We start from the raw sequence: 27,193 nt of genomic DNA on the forward strand, positions 1-27,193 counted from the left end.
TAAAATTCATTTGCGAGCTATTTTATAGTTTGCGGTTTCGATGTGTGTGGATTGATTTTTTATTTAGGTGATATAAATCAACAGCCGCCGTCAGCCTCTCAATGGCTATTATCTAGGCGTTCTCCTTTGTTATTCCTTTTACCTTTTGATCACCTTTTTGTTCTACATATGTCACGATTTTAATGTTTGACTCGAGATTTACCTCACTATTTTCAGCTGAATGGATTTTAAATTTGTTTACTCATTGAAATACGTAATGTATTTAATACTGTCAATGTCAAACGAGTGCTATTTTCTTCTCTTGATTTTTAATTATTATGATACATATTTGTTCCAATTGCACCCACCTGCAGTTGTGTGATTCCATCAACTGAAAGCTAATGCTTTTTATGACACACTAATTGTGGTCATAAAACATTATTGAATATTTGAATTTTCCCATTTTTAAAAACTTTTCTGTTGTCCTATCACGTAGTTTCAATTTTGATAAGTCTCATTGGCTACTAACCTAATAAATAGTTTGATTCCTCAGCTACTTATTTTTCATGACTTCGACACTATTTCTTCTGAACAAATTGTTTGCGAATTTAGTGGTTTTGGCAATAAATTGTTGTGCTTCGTATTTTTCCTATCTTTTTATCTCATTAAGGACTAATCGCATGAGATGGTATTGGGGAGAAAGTTAATAAAGTTGGGGAGATTTAATTGTGTAAATTCAAAGTCAAAGTTCTATGATTTTGACACCAATTGTTTCCAAGAAATTTTATCGAATTTTTGGGGTTTGCGAGTTTCTATTGTTCACTTGGTTGCCTTATCTCCTATTCTCATTATTGATAGTTCCTATAATTGCTTAAGCTACTTAAAGTGGTCGAAATAATTGCTTTAGTTCATAAGTATTGCTTTCTGTAACTTATACGCTGTTCGTTCAAAAAAAATTAGTGAATTTTTGATTTTTGTATTTGTTGTGCTTATTGGTCTCTTATGACTTATTCTTTTTTATTACAGGTCCCGTCAGTTGGTTATAGAAATTAAGATATTTGAAATATTTCCTCCGGTCATTAGCTAATGCTTTTTGTGTTTTTAAGCTAATTGTGTTATAGTATAGGCAAGTTTTTGTGATTTTGCGAGGACCGGCTGTATTTTCTGATATCATATTTTCTCATATACGGCTGTTTTAACTAGTTGATAGTCAGGATTAAGTTCGTCTAATTAGTTGCCACCTTGAGTTCAAAAGAATCGTTTATATGTTTTCAAAAGATAAAAGTTGATTTTTTTTTGTCTTTTTCTTCCTTGTTTTCTTGCGGTCATTTTTCGTAGTCTCAAAAAGAGCAGTTGTCATTGGCCTTCTAGTGCGGTGTAATTCTGGCCAATTTATTGGTTCCAAGTTTTGAGCTAACGTTTTTATTGATTGAATTGTTTTTTTCGAAAAGTGTAAGTGACTTTGTAATTCTTGTCTTAATTTAGAGTTCTGTTGCTGTTCTGTCTGAGCCATAAGAACTGTTTTAAGCCATTAGAACTGGCAAAAGGTTTTAATCGTTTAAATTTTACGTTTGCTGTGATTAAGGATTTTGGGCATGAAGTTGTATAGTTTTTATTAGCCGCACAGCGATGGCTGGGGCTATTATGGGCCTTCTCTTGTTTTTTTTTATTTCGTCGTCAAGATTTTTGTTACGACCATATGACGTCACAACCACTTCAAATCTGCTTTTTATTTATTCGCTCATGCGATGTCAACTGAATTGCGTGCGTGACGTCATTTTTTACTCTTAGTGGAGCTAGTTTGTTCATTTGCGGGATTAAGTTTTTGCTCACACGTGATTTACCTCTCTCAAAAGTGACTTCCTCACTTTGAAATTGATAATAGAGGCAGCAATAACTTATGCAAATTCTTTTTCAGAAGAAAAAATCTCATCCTTTAATGAAAAGAGTGTTTTTTCGTCTGTGCTTTTCACTGTTTTTTTAGACTGCAGATCTACGAAGCTATTGCGGCTTTTTTCTGGAAATCTGCCAGCTATATTTGTTACTTTGCTGGCACTGATTTTCAAAAGTATTGTGATTTCTGCAATAATCTTTATTTTTTGGCCTCTTTCATGCTTTGTCTATCATATTTGCCCACAACCTTGCTGTATTTTGTTCTCGTTCTAAAGATATTAATATTCAGTTTTTTTAAAAAAAATTGATTTTATTGTTGATTCTGAATATGTTGAGATTTCTGTTTGTCTGTTGTCATAAAGGGTTATGGGCGCTTTTGACTAAGTTTGTCCTTGTTTGGTTTCGAAGTGATTTTGTTAATCGTCAGAGGATTAGTTAATTCAGTTTTTTGTATTGTAATTTAGGACATGTTCTGTTATATTTTTCATTTTTTCTTTGGAGTGTTTATGTTTTCTTTACTTCGTTTTGCCATTTTTTGACAATTTGCGTAATATCTTTTTCATATCTGTTGGATACTTTCACTGTTTTTGCGCTAAACGGTATAAACGCATGAAACCCATTTTTAGATGCCCGCTAACTGAACTTTGTACTTATAATTCTTAGTTACCATCTCTACTGCTTATTGGAACTGATAACAGCCCCTGTATGCCCTCAGAAACAGGAGTTTTCTTTAACGTCAAAGTGATATCAAAATAGTTTGCACTTTTAAAATGTGTGTAGAGAAATCATTTTTCTTTTTACTGTTCTTTCAGTTCCAGTCGGGGTCATGGGAATCAATGGCGGCCATTTTTCAGCAATCTACCGGATTTGTTTTTACTTCCCTAGTCTTATTTTTTCCTTCATTTATTCAACTCAATTTGCATTTAAAGAGCAACTAATATTTATCAAAGCAACTAATAATGAGCGGGCTTAATTTAGAAAAACTAATTGAAAATGGAAAATGGATAAACCCTTAAAGTCGAATTTTCGATGCCCTTACTTAAATTTGTCAAGTCATGTTAGTATAAAGGTTTGGTACATAATTGTGTTGCTACTACTCCCTTCGTTTTTGCATTTCTATAAGAAACGGAAGTAAATTTAATTATCAAATTCGATCAAATTATCACGTTGTTTTTGTAAAAACAATCATCAATTTTGTCTCATTTTTTCCTATGCTTGTTTTTCAATCGGGGTTATGGAAATCAATCGCGGCAATTTTACGGCGCTCTGTTGGGTATGTTTTATTTGAATCTCTAAATCCTGCTGTCTGCTTGCGCTTTTTACTAAGCCAATCAGTGGTTTTGTTTCACGAAATGTGCATTGTCGCTCATAAAGAAATTTGAAATACAAAGATTGATCTGCATATTCTTTGTATTTTAATCAGCCAGTGAAATTATTCAACAATAAACCAATGGCAGAATAAAGCTTCGGTAATGCTAGGTGATTGAGTCTATTAACGTGTTAAGGGATTTTTACTGATGGTGGTAAGGCACCCAACATCATCCCGGACAGAGCAGAGCTGCTGTACTACTTCCGAGCACCAGACAAGAAACAGCTGAAGCCTCTGTTGGAGAGAGCAGAGCAGTGCTTCAAGGCAGGTGCAGATGCCACGGGATGCACTGTTGAGATATGCGAGGTATAGTCTTCCTCACAATGCAGAAAATTCAAATGAAAATTAAATTAGAATCCCGATTTTTTTTTCATGAATGCGTTGAAAGATTTTGTTCTAAAGCCTCATGAAACTTGCGGATCTTTAAGTTCAAAATGTTGATTGAAATTAGTTCGAGGCAAGTGGGGCTTAATAGTTTTTTTCATCTGACGCTAATAAAAAAGTTGTCAATAACAGCCTTATCGCAAACGTGTTAAAAATTATTGAGAAATTGTTCTTTTTCGGCTTCAAGGTGTCGTTTTGTCGACTTCCTACTTCTTAATCCTAATTTCTATATATGCAATGTTTTGATGCTCGGAAGTTAAGAAGTTGATTTGCGACCGCCTGTTATTATCGAACTATTTTTAAGCTCCTGTTTTTCACACTTTGTGGTACAACTTGTTTTTAGTTATTATAGAATAAATAAAAAAATTTTAGTTAATCGCGAACGAAGTTTGAAACAATCTTTGTTAACGTGTGTGGCTTTTTTATGCAACATTTTTTGGTTGACCGTTTTGACTTTTCCAGTGACTTTTACGCCCTCGACGTTTTGCGTGGTCTATATTTCTGTCTTTCGGAAGCTGCTGAACTCAATCGGTGGCACTTTACAACTAAATGTCCACTGAAAAGTGCGTCGAAGTTAGTGTTATGCTTAAATTTCAAATCTTAATAGTGGTATATAATAACCTCCAATGATGTCATTTGGAGCCCCTTAATGAAATTTTCAGTCGTTCTCCTCCGGGCTACCACCTCCCCTGGTGGGCTGTCTTATGATATGTTCGCATATTATGGTGATTTTCGAAGTTGATTGCAAATGATGCTTTTGGTCACACCAAAACAGGAAATGGAGCGGGAACGCAAGAGTTTCTGTCTTCAGATTTTTTTCACCCTCATTGCGAGGTTGAGCGATAAACGGTGTTTGGACAGAAAATCGGTTTCCCGATTGTGATGTTTGTTAATGGTCGGCAAACTAACTTCTGTTTTTACGGTTTTGTCGATTGTTTTGCTCGTTTTTTTTTCTGAATCCTTTTCTGAGTCAATTCCTAGTCAACTCTAGGTTTGACTTGATCTAGGTTTTTGTTTAGTTAATGAAAATGCTTTGGGTTTTCCTGCTGTTTCCAATAGGTTTTAAAGATGTTGGCGCCAGCGAATCTTCAGTTTCTTCTTGTTTCTAATTTTTTTTTCAATACTAGTTTTTGTTTTGCCTGCCTCTAATTGTTTTTTATCAAGCAAGTTATTACGCTGATCCAAAAAGTATAAACGACAGCAAAGTTCTACATTTCCAAAACTCTGAGATGTCTTCTAAATTACTGCTTCAAAGAAAGGAATTTAAGAGTTAAACTACACCGCTTCACTATTAGAGACCGGGAACTCTTTAGGAACGATAAAGAATTCCTGCACTGCGATTACGTCTTTTCTACCCTAGCTAAGGACCAGCAGGAAGGCGATCTCGCTAGCCTTTAAAAATGCAACGTAGTGTTCGCAAGAAATACCACTCTGAAAAGTTGCGACCACTTTGCCAAAGGGTTTTGACTAACTGTCGACAGTTTCAGCAGCGCGTCTTTGTCCCTCGAACCGGACAGTTTGTTCACCTTAATAGGCAACTGGTGGCGTGATTATTCATGCAGCTATGTCTGCCATCGGATGGTACTAATCCACTCTCGAAATTCCAAAAGTGGGTAAATTGTTATACTCAAAGTCGAATGTCTGAATATGTTTTTAGTACTTAATTCCTATAATCGTTTCAACTCCTTTTCCCTTGATGCTACTCAGTTTTAAACATGCTAAAACATTACGTGGTGCTCATTATACCGATAATAGCGTATGCGCAGCTTTATCAGTGGTACTTACTGTTGACGTAGCTTCTGGAGGAATTCTCTAAAACTAGGTAAAACGACTTTGAGAGTCGGTGCCAAATTGCTTTTTATTCGATGCCCCGATGGGGTACGTTGCAGTGCATCCACTGAAGATGGTTAAATGTGTTTGTCAGTTCACCAGACAGTCAGAAAGGCACTTATGTTTAATGCGGGCATGCTTGCTATCCCTTCGCCACCCGCCATTTACCTAGTTTTCTCCGTAACCGACGAGGGACGAGGTCATATTAATGTAGTGTGGAAAGTGGAGCGAAAAATTCAATATGCTAAATTGCAATAGAGACAATAAGTTTACAATAGTGTTAATTCAAGATAAAAGTCTTTGAAACAGTTCAGTTTCGCCCTCTCATCTGTTTCCTACATCGCCTTCAACATATCCTGTGGTACTGTCTCAGCTTCAAGTTTCAACTTGGCCGCTAATAGCCATCTCCCACAAGCTACTTGCTAAGTCATGTAAATGTCCTCGTTTCTCACTCTAACTCCCGGGTCCTTCTCTTCCATTACCTATCCAAAATTTTTTATTTCTCCTTTTCATCGCCTTCATCATCTTTCCACCCTTTATTGGCCTTTCTGTGATCGCGTTTTGTCCATTAATTATACTGTTTTTTACTATTCTGCAATCTGGCTACAACAACTCAATCATGTTTGGTTCTGGTGCTTGTGATGGTATAGTTGTTCGTAAAGGAACTATTTATATTTGTGTTCATATTTTGTAATATGGTTAGTTCATTTTAAAGTATGTCTAGCTATAAATTGAAATCAAAATAATTTCCATTTTAAAAGTTTTTTTCTACCACAAATTCTTTGTTCTTTAAATCTCGGGTATATAGAGATCAATAGAGGATTTTTTGGAAATCTGCAGGGTATGTTTTTAATAGCTAAATTGATTTGATGTTCAGTTACAACTGCGGTGTTTGACATTTTGCCATGATCATGTTTATTGTTGATGCAGCTCGTAGCCGTCGTTCGTTTCTCTTCGATCCTTGACTGTTTTGTCTTTTCGATTGACTTTTGCATCCATGAGTTTTTGAGCATTAAATGATGCTTTCGCATTCACAATTTTAAGCTGGCGGCAGTTTACTACTAATGGTCAATTGAAAAGTGCACTGAAATCGGCTGCATTTTTTTTTGTTTTGATCCTTACGACGTCAGTTGGTCTCCCCCTGGTGAACCTTTTCATTCCTACAATGCTCCTACGCCGACGCCTATGTACTAGCGCTGACTACAATAGAATGAATCCAAGCCCCACCAGTTGTTCCAGAGAAATTTGCCGACTTTAGTCGGTTATGTTTTGTGTTAATAGCTGCGAAGCTGTAAGCTGAGCGTAGAGGTTGCGGCGGTCTTGGTTTTTAATTTTGTTTCGTTGTGTGAGGCTTTTTCTCGTTTTATATTTTTTCTCGCCGCAAACTTTAAGACAGCATTTTTGTTGATCTTTTCATGTGGCTATTTCACTGCTCTTTGGCTGCTTTTATGTGCCTGACCGCATTTTTTTAAATTAATTGGCGGTGAGTTTTTAGCTGAACTGTGTGATAATTTTTTTTATAACTGACTCACCTCACTGTCTTTATTAGGGTCACTTGCGTTTACTTTTGATGTCAATGGAGGACTCCTATATAATTTTCAATGTTAATAATAAAGGAGGGTGACCAAAATAACCAATTTGAATTTTTTGAGCCGAACTTTTTTGTATGAAAACGTTCTAGTCTCTATGAAGGTTGGCAACAGCGTCAACTCAGTTCTGCATCTGTTGTTATCTATATTCTACGCCTCATTGGAGCACCCTTTCCTATTTTGCCAAGGTCGTGTTTCGTTTTTTCAGACAATTAACGTATATCAAACGCTACTTGCACTGTGATAGCCGTTTTAGACAATTTTTGTTTTTCTCGACAACTTTTTACCCGGTTGTTCGTCGGCCCCCATTTGTCTGTTTTTAATACCAACAACTAAGTTGCCTATACCGCTCAGTAGATAAGTTCATGTGCGCCACTAATGGGCGTATATTTTTTACCCCCCAGGCTCACGTGCTATTTGTTACATAGTAACGTGCTGTATAACAACATATAATTGTCTAACTAGGGGCGTAATAAACACTGAGGGCCAAAACAGAATAGATCCGACCAATTTTTCATCTGACACATTTGACCTTTCGTCCTCAAAAATCGAATAGACAGGTAGTGGTCGGAAGGCCTTGAGTTGAGAGGGCCTTTAGACAGTCCTACGCCTTAGTATAGTCTAAAATTGCGATTCACTAGAACTGTTTTGATGAAACAACTTTATTGCGTGAATGACGCTTCTTAAACAAAAGTTTGACCCCAACCATTTACCCCTCCACCGCTCGTCATCAGCCCTCCTTCGTTATCCCCCCCCCCCCTCCTCAAGACTAGCATTGTCCCCCCTCCTCGGCTTGTCGATTTGAACCCCCCTCTCATCTAGCCTTCGCAACCCTACCCCATCGCTTGATAAAACACTTGCCCACCCCCCCCCCCTGCTTGCCACGCGGGTCGTCGTATTCATAGTCGTAGTTAGCTGCCTTCACAACGCCTTGAAAACTGCACCCTATTCAATCATTTTTTCCAAACCTGGATTGAGCTGGAATCATCATTCGATCAACACAATATTGATAAGAACGATATTGATTACTTTTTCGGAAACGGGAATTTACAAAAGCAAACCGATAAGATGTTGTGGCGCTATACTATCAGCAATTCATTATAATAACAAGAGTATTAAGCACTTACACCTGTTGACTGAGCAAGTCAATAACAAAATGAAGAGGAACAAGCATTTTATATCTGCTGTCTTGTATTGGGCTCGCTGGACATTTTTGCTGATATCTGCGCCACTGGTATGCTAATTATCAACATAACGAAGGTTTTGTCTAAGACATGCTTTATCGGTTTGCGGAAGAGCTACAAAAGGTACACCCTGCAACTTACCTGCATGTCCATTTCTTAAAGACACTCATACAGCACCAAGGAAATCTTTGCAAACTAACACTGATGAAAACATCCAAGTTGAGAAGAAGGTCGCCGAAAAACGCAGCAGAAACAAAAGAAACATGAAACAGGTCAATGATGATGATGATGATGATGATGATGATGATGATGATGATGATGATGATGATGATGATGATGATGATGATGATGATGATGATGATGATGATGATGATGATGATGATGATGATGATGATGATGATGATGATGATGATGATGATGATGATGATGATGATGATGATGATGATGATGATGATGATGATGATGATGATGATGATGATGATGATGATGATGATGATGATGATGATGATGATGATGATGATGATGATGATGATGATGCTGCTGCTGCTGCTGCTGCTGCTGCTGCTGCTGCTGCTGCTGCTGCTGCTGCTGCTGCTGCTGCTGCTGCTGCTGCTGCTGCTGCTGCTGCTGCTGCTGCTGCTGCTGCTGCTGCTGCTGCTGCTGCTGCTGCTGCTGCTGCTGCTGCTGCTGCTGCTGCTGCTGCTGCTGCTGCTGCTGCTGCATGATTTGTTTTCTTTTCAAGTGTTGTTGTGTGCTTGGTAGGTTTTGAGGCCTTTGTGCTTTGGAGCGACCGAGTTTTGCTCTCACGGGGCGCCATAAGCAATCCATTGATATAATTGGTTAGCTTAAAAAATTTGAAGATCTGCTACGGTGCTAAACATCAGTCAGTAGCTATTTGTGGCTTTATTTCCTTGGAGTGGCTGACTGTGATTTTGTTCTTCTTTGCGTTTTTCTTTTTGCGTTCTATCCTTTAAGTAGATTCTTTTCATCTTATGTGCTAATCTTACTTCTGGTGCTATATAACATTGTGAAATGTTTAAAGATGACTTTATTGCGGAAGAACCTTTGTTGGACACGGCTGATGCCGGTGCGGTACCGCCTGGGTTGCGCTACCTGGGCCTCACTCCATCGCTCAAGCCGATCAATAAGTGATCGTATGTTAAATTCGGCTGACGAGTCGTCAAACGAGCATTATGCAACTGTAAAAAGCAATTGCTAGCTGTTGAGCAACAATTAGTTACAAGTATTTCCAGTCAGCAACAAGCAGCATTAATAGAAGACGTGCAAGTTGCTGTTGATGCAAAGACACGCAAGTAGAGCAAATCGAAATGTACAACCGGCGCGATGACTTGAAGATTTGTGGTGTTTCGCTGCGGACTGATTCAGAGAATGGTAAAGCGATATACGAGCGACCTGAGGAAGCTATTACAATGGTCCTGGAACTTGCAAATAACTTGGATGCTAAAGTGGATTGTAAAGACATCAATTGCACAGCGTTTAGCAGCAAAAAGGCGCGATCAGGCCCATTTTCGTAATACTTGAAAAAAATTTGCGAGACAAACGGTGAAAATTGACGTCATGAAAAGGAAAAAAAATGGTTTCGTGAAATTGTCAAAATATACGAAGATCTGAGCAAACCGCGTCCTAACTTCCTAAACTCAATGAAATCGGATTGTAGACTGCTCTCTTCATGGACACGGGAAGTAACAATTTTCTACACTGTGCCTGAGTATAAAGCTGTATAAAATCTCCAATCGGAATCGAACTCAATTAAGATATAGATGATGTTTATAAGTTTTTCGCCAATAAACTTGATCACACACTGCTATTTGAAGAAGGGGATGCTAACCCCATTAATTTTATGTACTGGTACTCTGTCTCCTTTTGGTGAATGTCCGATCATTGGAGTCCTCTATAATGGCTTAGAAAATCTTATTTTAAGCTTAGAACTACTTCCTGCAATTATGTCTGACGGAAACGTGGCTAAATAATAACGACGATCCAAAATGTTATTTAGTAAATGGATACTCCAGTTATTGATCGAAAACTCGTAAATGTGTACGAAGTGGAATTGTAATATTACAACTCCGCATCGATGTCAATCTTTTACATGAATCTTTACACGAATGAAACGCATCACATACGCTATAGAAACAATATCCTGAAAAGCAAAGAAGGTAAATAGAGTCAATTATAGATAAAGAGTTTGAATGCGAAGTAAAACTTGTAGAAAAAATTCAATGAAAAAATTTTGGTGCATTTATACGAGACTCAGGCTTACATACAAGTTTTTAAACGAGCTGAGTGGAAATATTTCAATGGGCAGCAAAATCCCAAATCTGAATTCGTGCAGTGAGGTTAGCGGAAATTTAGTCTATCTTTTTGTATAAAGCAGATCAGTCTATCTTTTTGTACAAAGCCACCGTTGAGGAAATAGAAGCTATTGTAAAAAAATCTGGAGAACAAGTTTCCATCATGTGATGATCACATTTGTGTACTCTAGTGAAATTAGCAGCTACAGATACTGTACCCTTTTTAACAAGTCTGATTAACCTATCTTTTGTGGAGGGAATATTTCTGACTCTTGAAAAAAGCTAAGTTGTTCCGATCCATAAACAGGGACCCAAACTTAAAGAAAAGCAGTATAGGCCAATATTCTGGCTACCTGATTGGAGTAAAATTTTTGAGAAGCAGATGTTTGATTGCATCTACGACTATCTTGACAGCTTTAAACTTCTTTTCTCGGATTTATATGGTATTAGAAATACACATAGCACAATAGACGGTCAAGTAGATTTTACCAAACGCGTACTATAAAGCAAAGACAGGACTATTTGCTTGTTGCAAAGTTTTTTTGTTAGAGGTATCGCTTATAATTGGTTTGCTTCATACAATGAAAAGGAACTCGTGTTTGGGTAAATGGAAATTTTGATTGCCTTGAACTCAAATGTGGTTTACCGCTAGGCTGAGTCCTCGGCCCAATTCTCCTGCTAATTTTTATAAATGATCTGCCTCATCTATGTAAATATCCTGGTGTTTTTCTTTTCGCCGACGAGGAGACAGCTAACAGCTGTTGAATGTGAAGTTAGTGAAATTGAGGAGGATCTGCTCAATCTAAGTAACTAGTTAAATTCAAATAAACTGGTCATTCATTAATCACGAGAAAACAGTCCTACTGAGCTTCCAGTAGGGATTTTCTGATTTTAAATTTCAGTTAAATTGTGAAAACTTTGAGAGCAGGACTTGTTATAAATAGCTTGGTGTTTTGTGGACAATAAGTTATGTTACGCTTGCCACGTCGTTTTTCCCTTTAAAAACTCAGTAAGCTTTGTGACACATTCAGAAAGTTACCACGTTTTCTTCCACGTAAAACACTGATTGGCTATTACAGGGGTAATGTACGTCCAATATTTCGGTATGGTGTTCTCGTATATGGCTGCAACAAGTACTCAAGCTTATAGAACTTTGAAAAAACTTAAAGCAGTTTTTATCATTCATTCAAGGATACTTACTTACTAAATAACGCCGGGTTAGTAAAATTTTTCTATGGATTTTAATTATGGTTTATAGGCATTGCTGCGCTCGAACACAAGTGAGAATGACAGATGATTTGGCAGATAACATCACTGTGCAATTAGATTTTATCGATTTTTTGATTTTATACCCTAATTGTTTTTCATATTCTCATGGGCAGACCTCAAGGTCACCTAACACCGTATATTTGTCCTTTTCGTTTTTTTGTTTTGTTGAAGTCATTTTTTGTAAACTGTTCTGATCTTATCATAAAGGAGAAATCAATTCTTTCGCTCTTTATAGAATGTTATTTAGCTCACATAAGCAATGCGATGCTTCGTCAAAAGAAACGGGATCAAATGGTAAAGCTCGAAGGCATGAAGTGGCTATCTAGTGCTGCTGAGGAATACCAAAACTGCTGAGGAAGCGGAACTTATGTTGTGACGGCCAATTTTAATCTTGTAATTTTTTGCAATTTTTGCCTTCCTCATTTCCTCCTGTCGTCCCAGTGAGGCTGGCCTCCTGAAATTTAATTTAACTGCAATCAGAGCCAACCCCTAGCCGTTTTACTGAATTTTAAGCGACTTCATCCATAGTTCAGGAGCAGTTTGCGACCGAGAGGAAGGTCAAGTTTTAAGGACTTAACATACTAATAAAGTGGTTGTTCATTTATTTATTTCGAAATTTAGAATATATTTTGTAATGCAAATTCAATAGAAGTCGCAGGGATGAATCTTTGAATAATAGACTGTCGTACTGTAAATGCATAGTTTTTGAAAGGAAGGATAAAGAGAATTTAAAGTTTTTAACGTCGGAGGTTCAGCTGTCCGGCATCCAGGTGGCTTTATTCGCATCCTTGTTATAATTTTGGGACAGTGCTTATTGGTACCTGTGACCTAATATTGATTTAATGCTGTCGGATGAAGTATGTAGTCGTATCGGTGTTTTTATAGCAAAATCATTGCTTGACCGTTTTTGTTGAATTTTCAGTGATTTCATCCATAGTAGCTAATTTAGTTCAAATAAAGTGGATCAAGATTAGTTTGATTTTTTAAACTGTATTTCTACGAAGTAGTCTAATTTAAGGTCCAATGTCATATAACCACGGTACCATCCCCCGTTGAATAGGGCTAAATGAAGTCGAGCTACCAGCTGTCGTTCAAAAGCAATTCGTTGACTGATGATAGTTGGCTTATGTTCAGTTTTGCGACTTCTATTATAAAAAAAAACGGTAAGGCTTATGAAAGTAACTTTCGATGCTTGTTTCAGAAGAGTGAAGCATACGACAGTGTCATTCAAAACCCGGTGCTGGGTCGTATCTACGAGAAACATATGGAGAACATGGGTTATCAGTTCCCCCCAAAAGACGAGAAGACATTCCGAGGCAGCACAGACATGGGCGACGTCTCGAGGTCCTTCCGTAATTTCTTTTACAGTACCACAGAATTTTAAGTTTTGTATTAAAAGCTGTGGATCTTGTTCCGAAGATTTATGAAAATATAAATAGGAATTACATATAAGAAATGCGAATAAATGCTGCATGTGGGACAAAAAAAACAGGTTGTTGCACAAGTGTTTTAATCTGCCATCGAGTTGGAATCAGATATAAGTTGCCATTAGCATAAGTCTATCATTGATTCAACTTCCAATTTCAAAGCGCACATCGGTCAGGTTGTTAAATTTCTTTACATATATATTAACAGCTTCCGAATACACGCTAAAATGGCAAAAGGTGGAGATTTTGATTGATTTTAAATGCTTCGGTTGGCTTGGAATCATTTCTAACGATATCACGTTGTTGTGAATAGCCGCGAAGCGGAATTGAGGTTATTATTGGTCTCATCATGATTTCGTTTAGATTATTGCTCTTTTTTTGTTGCGACTATTTGATCACGCTCGAAAAAGTCAACCGCGACTTTCTTACTGAGTTTTACCACATGGCAACGGAATTTGTTTGCTTGATTAATTTGTTAATCGCTTGGTGTGATTATTTAGATCAAACGAAATCAAAGCAGATAGCCCAATTTTAGATGCCCTCTACTTCAACTTTGTTCCAATAAGTCTTAGTTAACATCTCTAATGCGTTTTGATGCTAGCCCCTGCATCCACTCATTAAGATCTGTTTTTTTTAATTAAGACAGTGATGCCAATCAGGCAGTTTTTATTCAACTTAACATGACGTTACTAATGCAGCTGTTAATTTTGTTGCAGGCAAGAAAAATAAGTTAAATTTTTTTGCAAGTTTGAGATAAGTCGTTATTGTGGCTATAACATACAAGGCGGCTCGTTAATGTGCGCTCGCACATAATGTTCCGACACGAGCTCATCTATTTTTTTTGGCTTAATTGTCAATCAAATGAAGAAATAACAAAAATAGATGTTTGAGTTTAGAACAATCGCTTCACAACCTATCTACTAATTGAATTACATAACGCCATGCCTTATTACAGCGCCAATGAGATCTGACCTTAAAGAGACTACGAGGCAAAAAAACCACCAAAAAATAGCATAAACAAAAACTTCACGGCAAAAACTGAATATCTGAATTTAAAAGCACATAGTTACAACGTCAAAATGCAGTCAGATAAAACCTTAACTACTCGAAATTAATTTCTCTTAACTATACAGCAGATGGAAAGTTTTCTCAATGAGACTATGTTACAAGTCAACAAAGAAAACGATCGATTAGGCGAAATTCAAAAATTAATTAACATTTTTTTAACCAAGAAAATTCAAAAATCTTAAAAATCATTAGCTTTTAACTACGTAATCCTTGACAAATTACTAAAAAGTTACTACAAAACCAAAAGACCTTCATGTCTTTGGTTAGTTTAAGCCTTAGAAACTAACTATTGAAAAATTAAAAAATTAGAAACGATTTGCGAAAACACAAACTATTGCTACCATAAAAATCATTGGCTATTATCTGAATGGTATGTATTCCTAATTCAATTCTTATTTCTACTGATTCAGCTGCAGAAATTATACTGAGATATTAAATAAGTTTATTTGGGCCACATTTGTAAACCATTGGGATTTGTTACTACGCGATTGTTCTGAAAGAAGACAAAAAGAAGCGCGAAAAATGACCACTCAAAAAACGTCCATAAAAACGCATTTTGTCCAACAAACAAAGCATCGATGACAAATAGTATCAGTAGATATGTTATTTTATGGAATACAAGAAATGTTTGAAAATAAAATATCATAAACTTTAAGACTAAAGGCTATAAAATGACTAACTGATTCCGGTAACATCATAAATTCAATCCTCATTTACAAGCTTAAAGCACTTGTCAGCAATTTACCGCTTCCTAAAAAACAAAAACAGGCAAAAAACAGCATTTTCAAGGAAAAAATTGAGCGAGAAAAGTGTCGAAGGCATTAAAAATTGAACTTTTCAATAAAAGATTTTTTCTATGTTCAATTAATTTTTTAACAGCAATGGGATTCCTATTTTCCATCAATGTATTTTCAAAAAATCAAATATGAACAAATATAATAGAAACACGAAATTTTTGAGTAAACTCCATAGTAGTATCGACGCCATTAATTTCATTAGCTTTCCACGTAATTCACTAAATACGCTAAATTAGGTGTCCACGGGACAACAAGTTTGTTTGCCATTCAAATTTGGTCAATAAGACGTTACAACAAGTTATTGAAGATGAAAGCAACAACAAATACAGGCAATAACCAAAAACTCAGCAAAAAAGTGCCAGAAAAAAAGTGTCGAAGCAATTTAAATCACAAGTTCTTCTCACAAAGCTTTATATATGATCCTTTGAACGTCTTGCCTAAAGCAATGGGAACTATCAGTATTAGGATAATATGATAAGATTTCAAAAGGATCCAAAAATAAGAAAAGTACCCGGAAATTTAATAATAAAAAATAGTGGCATTGAAGTTTTAAACATCTTAGGTAGAATATAAAACCGCTAACCAGATTTTTGTTGACTGCATTAGAAACAAAAGGCATGCCGAAAGTACTAAGACCGGCAGAGAGTTCACGATAAAAAGTTTAGGATTGGTTAATGTTCCAAAAAAAATTCGAAACACTATTTTTAAACTCTTAACAGCCATTAACCTCAAAAGCTTTTAACGGAGATCAATAACTAAGCTCAGAAATAACACGATGGAAGAAAAAAGATGTTTTTTATGCATAGATAATAAATATGAGATCACAATAATTCTTATGACTATAAAAAACAACAAAAACAGGCAAAAGCCAAAAATTCAGTAAAAGAGTGACAGAGGAAAGTATCGAAGCCATTTAAATCATAAACTCTTCTCTGAAAACTTTATCTATGATCCTTTAAAAGTCTTCCCGTAACCATTGGGAACTACCAATAATAGGATAATGTGATAAGATTTCAAACGGATCCATAAATAAGGAAAAGTACCAAAATTTTTTTTTTTAAAACATGAAAACTCGCGGCATTGAAGTTTTAAAATAATAGGTAGAAGATGAAAATGCTAAGCAGGTCAAATTTGGCTGCACTAAGAATAAAAAGAGATCCTGTAACTACGAAGGCTGACTAACAGTCCGTGAAAAACGTTTAAGATCGGATAATGTTCAAAAAACTTTTTGAAAAACTTTTTTAAAAGTCTTAATAGCCATTGAACTAAAAAGCTTTTAACGGAGGTCAATAACTACGATCAAAAATATCATGATGACAAAAAAAGATGGTTGTCATGCATAGATAATCAATAGGAGATCACAATAAGTCTTAAGACTTTGAAAACAACAACAAAAACAGGCGAAAACCAAAATTCAATAGAAAAAGCGGGAAGATTATTTCAAAGCAATTTAAACCATTAGCTTTTCTCTGAAAACTTTATCTGTGATCCATTGAATGTCTTTTCCAAGCCAATGGGATTAGAAAATTTTTTGGGTAATGTGTATAATTGTTGGATAATGTGACAAGAGTTCAAAGGTAACCAATAATACGAAAAGTTCCAAATTTTTTCTCTCAAAATTTTGAATTCTTGTGATATTGAAGTCATATAATCAAAAGTTAGAAGATAAATCCGCCGTTGAAATTTACTTTAGTTTCACTAGAAAGCAGGTAGGTACTGTCAATATTGAGACTGACAAACTTTTTTTTAAAGGCTTAACAGCCAATAGCTGTGCACTCAAAGCACTAGATATGCTCACCTAAATCTCATTACAGAATATATTGCACTGTTAGCCAATGCGTCTATGTCATAAGACTCTAAAAATAGTAAAACCTCAAAAAGAAATTTAAAAATTTCATTTAAAATTACGAAAAGTTAGAGTCGAATTTTAAAAAAACATGAGCAATTCCTTGAAAACAATTTTTTTGTTCATTGGGCTACAGTTGACTGTAAAGGAGGTTTGTCATTAACGGAACATCGATATGAAAAGTGACTTGTCTCTAGGTGACTTAAAAAAGCAAAAAAAAATAGAAAAGTTTTATAAAAAAAAGAGCTCTCAAATAGATTTCGATTTTTTTTTCATATTGAAGCTCCCTATGAGACCCGAACTAGTCTTTTTTATCGCCTTTAGTCTATTAGGAACACAAATTTGGATCATTTTTTCGCAAGAAATTTAAGTTTGAAATACCATTTTTATAGAAAATTTCTTAATTTGAAGAAAAATCACACTGAAAGTGAACAAATGTCCCGTGTCCACACAAAACTTGAATCCTCGATAACTTCTCGAAAAAAAGCGAAAATCAAAAAAATCTTTTTAATTTTGAATTCTACGCTGGACCAGCTTTTTAATGATACCACTCAAATTTCTCTGCGATGAATATATCGATCGGCCAAAATCGACTGAACAAAAAAAAACCCATTTGAGTATATAGTTCCTCCCCCCCACAAGTGGGGTCGGAACAAAAAGTGGTCCAAGTATAGGCCTTAGGGGAGCTCAACATTTCGTTGCTTTTCAGCTTCTTGATAAACCTATCTGATGTATAATAACGAAATTTTCACGTCAAGGTTCGAATCGACGCTGACACCCTTATATTCTAGCGTAGCTGGTTAATAAAGAGATTGTGGTCAATAGTATTTCAAGTTTTTTTTAGATCAAAGGAAAATGAGAAAAATAATTTTTGGTTTGAATAAAGCCTGGTTTTCTCATTAAAGCCAACAAGAGCATTAATTATACTGTGTTTGTTAACAAATTTTTGTCGCTTATTAAAAATTTACTATTGAAAATAACTTTTGCATAGATTTTGCTCCACACAATGAGAAGTGAAGTAGGCTTATTGTTATTCTCAACTAATCGGGAATCCTTTTATTTGAGAAAAATCTGCTGTTTTTGATTATTGGGGACATAATCTATTCTCCAATAGAAACTTTTTATGGAAAGATGCCATGGTCTCAATGTTTTGCTCAAAGTCTAAATCTTGGTCAGTAGATAAGTTGTTATCCTATTTACATGAAACATCTTCCGCTTTTTTGTTGGTCGTCTCCAAATAGAGTAGTGATTTACTTCTAGTTTTTTAACGCACACTTTCAACTTCTAAAAGCTTTAGTGATTTATACCTAACGATAGCAGAAAAAAAATTGTAAAGAAAAATTGTCTTCATTTGGTACATAAATGTGTCTCAAAGTTTTGATTTCGCCGAATTGTATTTCCAGAGATCTAACATTTTAATAGAGCACCTATATGCATAACTTCTTCTTTCCTGTGTTCTTATCTTTTCAGCCTGCTTTGAGGGCATAAGTTGAGATGCCGTTGTTGTCGTTCCGAAATGACCCAGATGTTTGACCAGTCTCGTGATGCTGATTGGTAGCAGGGGTTGATTATTTTTTCAAAACAATTAAATATTATTCAGTCCAAATTCTAGGTTCTTGCACCGTGGTAGAGGTTTTTAATCTCATACGTCACTCCATGCTGTTTCCAATGATCAAAAATGGTCCTTTCTCTTGTCTAGGTTGAGTTTATCCATACTTCACTCTTCAGCGTCGCGAGCAATCCCAACAGTGCTCTAAACTGATTTCTTCCTGAGCATCCCAACTTTTGCCATGTGTTGCGTTGATTAAACAATAACAGGTCTCTTGTCTCTTCTAGCTTGGTAAGGCAACACGGGGTAATTTGTTATATCTGTTGAGTACAGCTGCTGTTTCTGCTTGTAAGATTCTCTTCGAGCATTCTGACTGCTTTCTGATAAGATCCACTGCTTTTACAGATTATATTCTGTCATAAGTTTCATTTGAATATCTGCTAATAATTTAAGCCTAAATCTGCTAAATATAACTATTTAGCCAAAGGTTTGTGGTTTATCTCGTGACTTTCAAGAAATGCGTTTTTACGCAACAATAATCTTGCAATAAAGATTTGACATTTTTAAATAAGATTGTTTTGACTTAAAATTTTGCTCCAGAGCTGTGCCGGCCATTCATCCGTGGTTCCTAATTCCTTGCGGTGGTGCTCCTGGTCATTCAGTACCTTTTGCGAAAGCGGCCAAACTGCCACAGTCATTCAAGAATGCAATGGACTCCGCAGAGTGTCTGGCTAAAACAGCCTTGGAGGTGCTACAAAGCAAGCAATTGTTCGACGAGATGAAGAGGTCATTCAAAGAAACATGCGGGTGAAATTGTTGCTCATGTGTAGGAGAAGCTGTTTAACAATTTTATTCTCTAGAACTAAATGAGTCCATTTCTGCAACGATAAATATCAGCAAGAGGTATCTTTGCTGACATCTTTGTTTACCAGAAACAACCAACAGTTCATTCTCTGGAACCTGGCAGCTCTGAAACTTGGTTACGACCACTCATACGTATTGATAAAGTATTTGAACAATAGGCGGTTAGGAGAGCAAATTTATGTGACCTTTTGACAGAGAATGACGTTTCTAATTGAATTAAATTAAATGAGTGTTCCGTGTTCGAAATGCAAGATAAATTTATACACATGAGTTATCTCCACACTGTTTTATCATCGCTATTTTCTAAGCACATATTAAAACATTTTGTATATCAAAATTAAATAAAATATTCAAACAACTTTATTTTAATTCGCGACGATGAAATATAGAAAGTAAAAATATACAAAAACAGGCAGCACATCATATCAGATTTTTATAATTAAATTTTTTGATGAAATGAGATATCACACATTAAAAAAATTGGTTGATTGTTTGTTGGGGATTAATTATATCGAACTGTTAAGTGACAAGACTGGACACAGTGTTATATATCAATTTAGAGACCATAGATCATCGTTCATTTTCAAGACGTTTTTCTGCGCTAGTAAGAGGTCATAAGATATCTTTTAAATTAGCTCCTTGGAGGCTAATGAATAATTTTTTACCTGTCGATTTAAGTCAATAAGGTACCGTACAGAATACCGAATAGTAGTTCTGAAAGTCAGCCATTGTTTGCCTATTGTTACTATTTACTAGCAAACCACTCAAAAGTCAGGTCATACGGAGCTATAACAGTCATCATTGAGAGATTAAGAAAAGAATGCTATTATTGCAACTCAAAGATCATTGGATTGAACTGTCTTTACTAGCTGCCATTACATACTCGAACAGCTATCAAGTCCTTTTTTCATAATTCAAATTATGTGAAAGGTAGTGTCGAGTACGGGGGGAGAGTCTTGGTGGTGCCCCTTCTTTCTAGCAATGATTTTGTTGGAGGAACGGCAAATGTCAGTCGCGAAAACTACGTGTTTAGGTCAAAATACTGTTCAAATTTTAAGAGCAGAGAGAATAGAATGAGTTTCTTTTCATGTTGCGTTTTTGGGAAAAGATGACATATGTAAATGTAAAATTTTTTCACTGACCAGATTTCAAGCAGAAGCCGTCGTAACGTTTGACTACGCCAATTGATACGCGCCAAGAATTTGAATAGCAGGTGGCTAAGAGTGCGAATTTAAAAACAATTTTGAAAGTGGATACTCTTTCAAACTTAACGCAATTAAATGAGTGTCATTTTCGAGACGAAGAATTATTTATTCGGTTTCATCTACGTTGTTTCATCACTCTTTGTATTTTTTGGTTACGTGACAACGTTACCCAATTCCATTTTACCCAATGCCATTTTACCCGACGCCATTTTACCCAACCTGCCATTTTACCCAATGCCATTTTACCCAATACCAACTTACCCAATGCTCTTTGATCTTTTCGTTCAATTATCCGATAACAAATTAGCAGTCGCTATTAGAAGGATGATTTAAAATATTTGTGGACGATCTAATCCCATGTTCGGTTGTGATAGTTTCATATCAAGTCCCACGGGCTATTTGTATTATAGTCGGCTAAATAGTCGTTCTGGTTAATTTAGCAAGGAGGTAAATTGGGTAAGTTGGCATTGGGTAAAATGGCATTGGGTAAAATGGCAGGTTGGGTAAAATGGCATTGGGTATAATGGCATTGGGTAAAATGGAATTGGGTAAATTGTCCTGACACCGTATTTTTTATAGAAGATGCAAAAGAGTTTTTATATGTCAAAATAAATGAAATACACAGAGAAATTCATTTTATTGGCGCCGATATAATAACAAAATTAAAAAACAGGCGTTAGAGCATATTAGGTGCTGTTAATCATAGCAAAAGGAATAAATCAAGAAGTGGAATATAAAACTTAAAACAATTGCACCATTAATTGTTGCATTTAGTTATACTGAACCATTTAGTTATAAATTCGTTTCCAGATTGACTCAACAAATTTTCATATTAAGATAATCTTTACGTCCTGAGCAACACGTAAGCGAGCACAATAAGGCTCTACAGCCTATTTTTGTATCACAAGGAGAGATTTTCTTTTTCAAAAATCAATTTAATTTGATATAATGGAGTTTGCCCTTCCCCCAAGAAAACCGCACTTAATCTTTCATTTAGGAAAGAAACCATCTTGAGTTCCTGCCAAAACATTATTGAAAGCACATTAGAGTCTATAATATAATTGTCTTAAGTTATGCGAAGTGCTCTTCATTTGAGTTGCTCTCAATTATTTTTCTCGAACAAATTTTCCATTATTCTATCTGATTTAACAAATATATTTTATAGTATTTGCACTCTTACAAAGATTCTCTTAGTTATTTTGAGTAAGTTTACGTGAGCCTGTTTCTTCGTGCCGATTTCAGTTTCTTCACTCTTCGTTTACCTGCACTTGACTTTTCCAATTCTTTTTGTGTGATGAAACATTTTACTTTTTCACTTTGATGATTCTGTCTAAGCGCTCGCGCTAATAATTTTGATAGATGCAATAGATCAATATCAAAACTATAGACTTTTGTCTGATCTCAGTGCTTTTTCTTCGCATTTTTTTGTCATCAGAATTGATGCCAATTCGCTCTTTTGAATCTATGCATAATTTGTAGTGTTCAATCTAATTCACGGGGGAATCGTAGAACAAACATAGCCTAATATTTGTTTTGAATGTCGCCCACCCAGGTTTTACCGCTCTTTGAAATTTCCGTTCAAGATGTCTGGTAAGTTAGTTCAATCAAAGTTATCACAATCATTGTACCGAGTTGTCGCTGAGTGTTTTTTGGAACGATTATGAATAGTTGCCGTCAATGCTATTATTTCAGTGCTATCGAATTCTTACATTTACTAACAATTATAAAGGTAAAGAATCTTGCTGCGACTCGAAGAGGTATTTGATCTCTGTAGCTTACTAAATCATTGAACGATGCCTTTTTTCTCCAGAGAACACGGAAAAATGGTCTTTGGAATATTTTCCAATAACTTCAGGTTAAAATCTCTCCTTTGGTGTACAAGTTGGACTCAATATTTTGAAATGTTTAGGTTAGACTGACGCTTTCATGTGGGTTAATACTGTTACCTCAATGATAGAGTGTATGTGATTAAAGTTCGCTGTGTTGCTCATGATATAGATGGTTATGTTCGCAGGCGTTCACTCTTGTCAAGAGTTCAGGTCTTAAGCGGGTGTCGTATTTTGTTTGCGATTATAATTTTGTTCTTTTCGAGAAAAAGATATCTCAGCCGCCAGTTTAATAGTGGCAGGAAAGAAATATAAACTCAAAATAACAATAAAAGTTACGATGATATGCCATGGTGATACAAGTTTACCTTATGTAGTTCTGCCATTTTCATTGTTTGGGAGAACGAAACGAGGAGAAAACGGAGGCAGTTTACAGGACTTTGTTCTTATCAAAATAAGATGGCAGGGAATTTAATTTATGAATTGGTAGGAGTTTGAAATGTACATTAGGTCTGAAAACTTGGACGGTTTTTGTTCCAATTTGTGCAATAATTATGCGCGTTTTTACAAGTGACATAAATGTTGTGTTGTTTCTGATTGCTTTGTATCATAACTGTTGGAGAAAAGCAAAGATAGGAAAATGTTATGTGAAAAACTGGCAGTACCCCTTAGCCGACGCAACGTTTCATCGGAGAAATTGTTTCATATATCTGGTAGTACGGGATTTTTGAGTAGCTAGTCGAAGTTGCTTTTAATTCAATCATTTTTCTGAAATACTCCTTGAGAAAAATTCATTGTTCCGATTTCTGACGCATAGGAATGATATTAAATCAAGCAAAAAAACATTTGAAGGCCTGAGTTGTTTTCTTTCTTTTGATCAAAACGAATTTTAGTATACTGTTTTATAATGCTGAATGAGCATGCACACTGGTGGTAAAAAGCTCTGATATTATGTTAGTCGTAGAGATACATTTGTTCATGCAAATATACCGAGTGGAATTCAAAGCATTTGTGCATTTAAGCTACTATAAATATATTCACTGATGAAACGGAATTCTATTCGAAACGAAGATTACGTCAAATTTTCACTGAATGGCCTTGCAGAGAATTTTCTTCAAATTGTGGTAAAATATAGCTCTGTTCTCTGAATTTGCCAGTGATGAGCTGTTTATAACTATAAAAGGCAGAATGTAGTCTTTTCAATTCATTTGAGCTATCATTTCGCTTGCAATTTTACCAGTTCATACGCTTAAAAAGGTGCGCTTTTTGCTTGTGAATCTAATCAAATTCCCCGAGTTGCTTGAGTTTTCAACAATATATTCCTGAGATGGAGAGCAGCTTGGACTCTTTCTTTGAAAAGCAAAGACAAGAGCGCGAGAGGGAGCTCCGCTCTTTGAACCAGACAAATTTGGCAGTACAGCTAGGATGCGAAAATTACACTTTAACTCAGATGCTGAGCTCACGAATTGAACAGGCTAAGGAGGAAGAAAACGATTGCTGTGGAAGTGATAATTTGCCAGTTATCAACTTAGACAACTCAATCGACCCCGCAGTTACATCTGAGTTGGACAGATTCTTTGAGTCTCAGAGGGCGCAGCGTCTCAATGAAGTTGAATCACTTGCTACTAGAAGAGTTGCCAATATTGAGCGAAGGGTCGTCGTCAATCACATGTTGCAACGAGCACAGTTACGCCAAGGAACAACTTCTAATACCACAACCACGTCTGAACTGGAGTCTATCGAAAATGCTCAACGAGTCAGAACTCTGTTGTCGGATACTTTTCGCAACAGACTCGAAGAGGCTTTGCGCCGACCACCTCCGGGTTCTCAAAACAACCGAACATCTCGCAGACAAAATTTGGGCCAAAATCACAATACCGGCGCTGAAAATCAGCGAGGAGCACAATCTAGGAACGATGTGGAAACACGAGCTGAAATTCCACCTCCGGTAGCTGGTCACCCTGCTCCGCCTCCAGTTGGATGGCAGTCATTTCGAGAACACGTTGGCGAGGAAAGGGTCGTGAGAAACGAACGGTTCGACGTCTTTGCCGAAATCAGCGGATTGATCAGCGATCAGATTGTTACTCAAACGCTCAACAGTACAATTGCTGACCTTCTGGAAAGTCATTTGCAGCATCGAATGGAATCTGCGCCTTCCGTGTACACCTGGGAGGCACGCGAGGGATCCGTGCAAATGTTGAATAATTTACCTCGAAGTCAAAGAAGACGAAACGACTTCTCGGATATCGGATTTGTCGAGGTGCCCACAACAACTCGCAGACCTCGTTTTGTTGCGCAACAACAGAACCGGACGCGTAATCAGAATAACCGAAATGAAAGACAGAACGGTTCGAGGTCTATGACAGGCGATGACGACCGAATTGACCGGCTAGAGCAGATGATCGAATCTCTTCAGAGCCTCCTGGAACGACAAACTACCTCACAAGCACAACTTGAAAATGCTGTTCAACAAGTTATCCTGAATCAGACATTGTTGTCGACAAATGCAACGGGCATCAACATTTCAGTGCAACCAGAAACAGCTGGAAAATGTGTCGTGTGTCTTGATGATTCCAGGCCGGTGGACAGTGCATTTTACAAGTGTGGTCACGTGATTGCTTGTACTCCTTGTGCAGCTGTGCTGTTGGCTGTGAACCCATATTGTCCCCTGTGCAGACAGAAGATTGACGATGTCATCAAGCTATACAAACTTACTTAATGATATCAGAATTACAATTTAATTATTTTAGTTTTAGATAATAAGTTTAGTAACTCAAGCTTATCAGCTAAATAATCTATTTTTAGTACAGAAAATAAATTATACGTGCATTTGCGCAATTTTTGAAACCAGCCTTACTGCTCGCAACAAACTTTTTGACGCGTTAATTGAGGTCAAATTGTATCGTAAATTTTTGCACGACAAACATGCATCACTCAATAAAATATGTAACAGTCATTTAATAAACAAACAAACAAGCTCGGTAATGTGCGTTTGCGCATAATGTTTCGACTCTCCACATTTTTTTCGAAAATAACTGGTGTATGAAAAAAAATTGCATCTAACTCAAATCACTCAGTGGACTAAAAAACGCCAATTAAGAAGGCCGAGGAGACTTGTCATTATTAAGAATACGAGATAAAAATACGAGATAAGATTATGAGAGAAACAAAATCAAATAACAACAACAAAAATCAATGACATCCAAAACTCGATGTCTGTTTGTGGAAAAACTTAATAACAAAGTCTAAATAGCGGCAGATAAAACCTAAACCAAACAAAATAACCAGTTCTTTGTTGTTCACTGAAAAACTTATGGAAAAAGCAGTCCTTTGTGAGACTCCGTAGAGACAAAAAACAACAAAAGCGGCTACCATAAAAATAGCGTTAAAATTTTTTGAATGCAATTGGTTCCAGAGTAATGAAAACATTTATATATGAACTGAACTCTTTGAAAACGTTTTTTAAACAGTCATTATACTCCATAATAATAGTGATTGAACCTGTCATTATTGATTTTTTACTCATACGACTTCAAAAACAAACGCATAAGAAAATCAATTTTGCGAGAAAACGGCGCCGAAGCCGTTGAAACCATAAACTATTCCCTAAGAATAAGAAACGTGTGGTTGCGCGTTGTGCGCAAGCCAATAAAGTGACATCTGGCCAGTCATTAATGAGTATAGGTAACAAGTAGACAGGAAAGGAGCAAAATTAGAAGTTTTCGGTCCCTTTTTGTTCAAGCTGAACGTTTTATGTTTTTTAAAAACCGATAATAAATAATTATTAATTGCACCTTCCATCGATGCCAAAAAAATATATGAGTTGTATCTATTGAAGCTGGGTTACAAAACGAGCAAAAAAAGATTCAAAGCTAAAAAATATAGTTTTTTGAAAACAATTATTTTCCGAAGTCATAAAAATCTATCAGGCGTAAATTAATGTATATAAACATGTTTGTTCATTGCTCCAAAGAATGTACTGAGACCTGCCACAAAGCAAAATTTGGTAATGTGACAAAACTAGAAAATCTAAAAAATAGGCAAATGTCCAAAAAAAATTGTGAAACTTTCTATTATCGATGCTAGAAAACTTAGAGCGTGAAGCCGCCCAAGAGATTAAACGTTAATAAGCAGATGTATTCCGTCTTTGCTGATACTGAGCTGAAAGTTGACCGAAAGATAAGTGAAAAATAGTGGCGTAGCTCTATGATCCCATGTTTATTTTGAGAACAAACGAGTTTAGAAATCAAAACGATAGTAAGTTTTCGACTAAAAATTTCGAAAAACATTAACTGGCGTCTGTTCAATTGGACCTGTCAGTAGTGAGCCTTGATATGTATTGTTCTGTTCTGTGCTGAAGATAAAAAGTTGATAGTTTTTTCGAGAAAAAAGACAACCACTGATTACAATCCGGATTATTTTTTGATTTTAAAATTCCACGACCAGACCATAACTAGCCTCTTTTTTACTATTCGCACATTAAAAACATGCAATGGTTCCCATTTTTATCGAAATTAATAATTTGACAGAAAATTTCATATTTTAAAGAAAAATGATGCTGTTTGTATAATTATCAAAATACTGTACCTAAAAACCGGCAAAATTTCCTACCCAGAAAACTTTCAAAGCGATCGGAGAATTAAATTAGCCCTCTTTTAAGTTGAAGCAAATTATGTCAGAAATTTTTAGGTGTTCACTTCCGGTGAATATAAGCAAAGCTCACTAAAGAAATTTAGATCTTACAATTGTTGACGACAAAAGGGCTGATTTTTTGAAATAGGTAGCAAAAATTGGATTCCTGA

At 36.0% G+C, this 27,193-nt stretch overlaps 2 protein-coding genes across 4 annotated transcripts in view; both read left to right on the forward strand.

Moving 5' to 3' along the window:
* LOC142334510 (peptidase M20 domain-containing protein 2-like) overlaps window positions 1–19,723 on the forward strand; it is a 41,941-nt gene extending 22,218 nt beyond the window's left edge. For all 3 annotated transcript variants that reach the window (XM_075382603.1, XM_075382604.1, XM_075382602.1), the window contains exons 5-7: window positions 3,378–3,547; window positions 13,011–13,153; window positions 19,097–19,723. In XM_075382603.1, the coding sequence (XP_075238718.1) occupies window positions 3,378–3,547; window positions 13,011–13,153; window positions 19,097–19,307 (524 nt within the window). In that variant the 3' untranslated portion in view covers window positions 19,308–19,723. The remainder of the gene's footprint in view (window positions 1–3,377; window positions 3,548–13,010; window positions 13,154–19,096) is intronic.
* A 3,746-nt stretch (window positions 19,724–23,469) lies between these two features.
* Window positions 23,470–25,140, forward strand: LOC142334511 (uncharacterized). The gene has a single exon (XM_075382606.1). It carries the CDS (start codon window positions 23,719–23,721, stop codon window positions 25,108–25,110), a length of 1,392 nt encoding a protein of 463 aa, XP_075238721.1. The 5' UTR covers window positions 23,470–23,718; the 3' UTR covers window positions 25,111–25,140.
* Window positions 25,141–27,193: the final 2,053 nt, after the last annotated feature.

The sequence above is a fragment of the Convolutriloba macropyga genome, chromosome 2 (assembly GCF_964194025.1).
Source record: "Convolutriloba macropyga chromosome 2, txConMacr16.3, whole genome shotgun sequence".
In the NCBI taxonomy this organism is placed as follows: domain Eukaryota; kingdom Metazoa; phylum Xenacoelomorpha; order Acoela; family Convolutidae; genus Convolutriloba; species Convolutriloba macropyga.

What these genes read in the sequence shown, in the direction of transcription:
- LOC142334511 (XM_075382606.1), top strand. Translation starts at nt 23,719, where the DNA reads ATGGAGAGCAGCTTGGACTCTTTCTTTGAAAAGCAAAGACAAGAGCGC.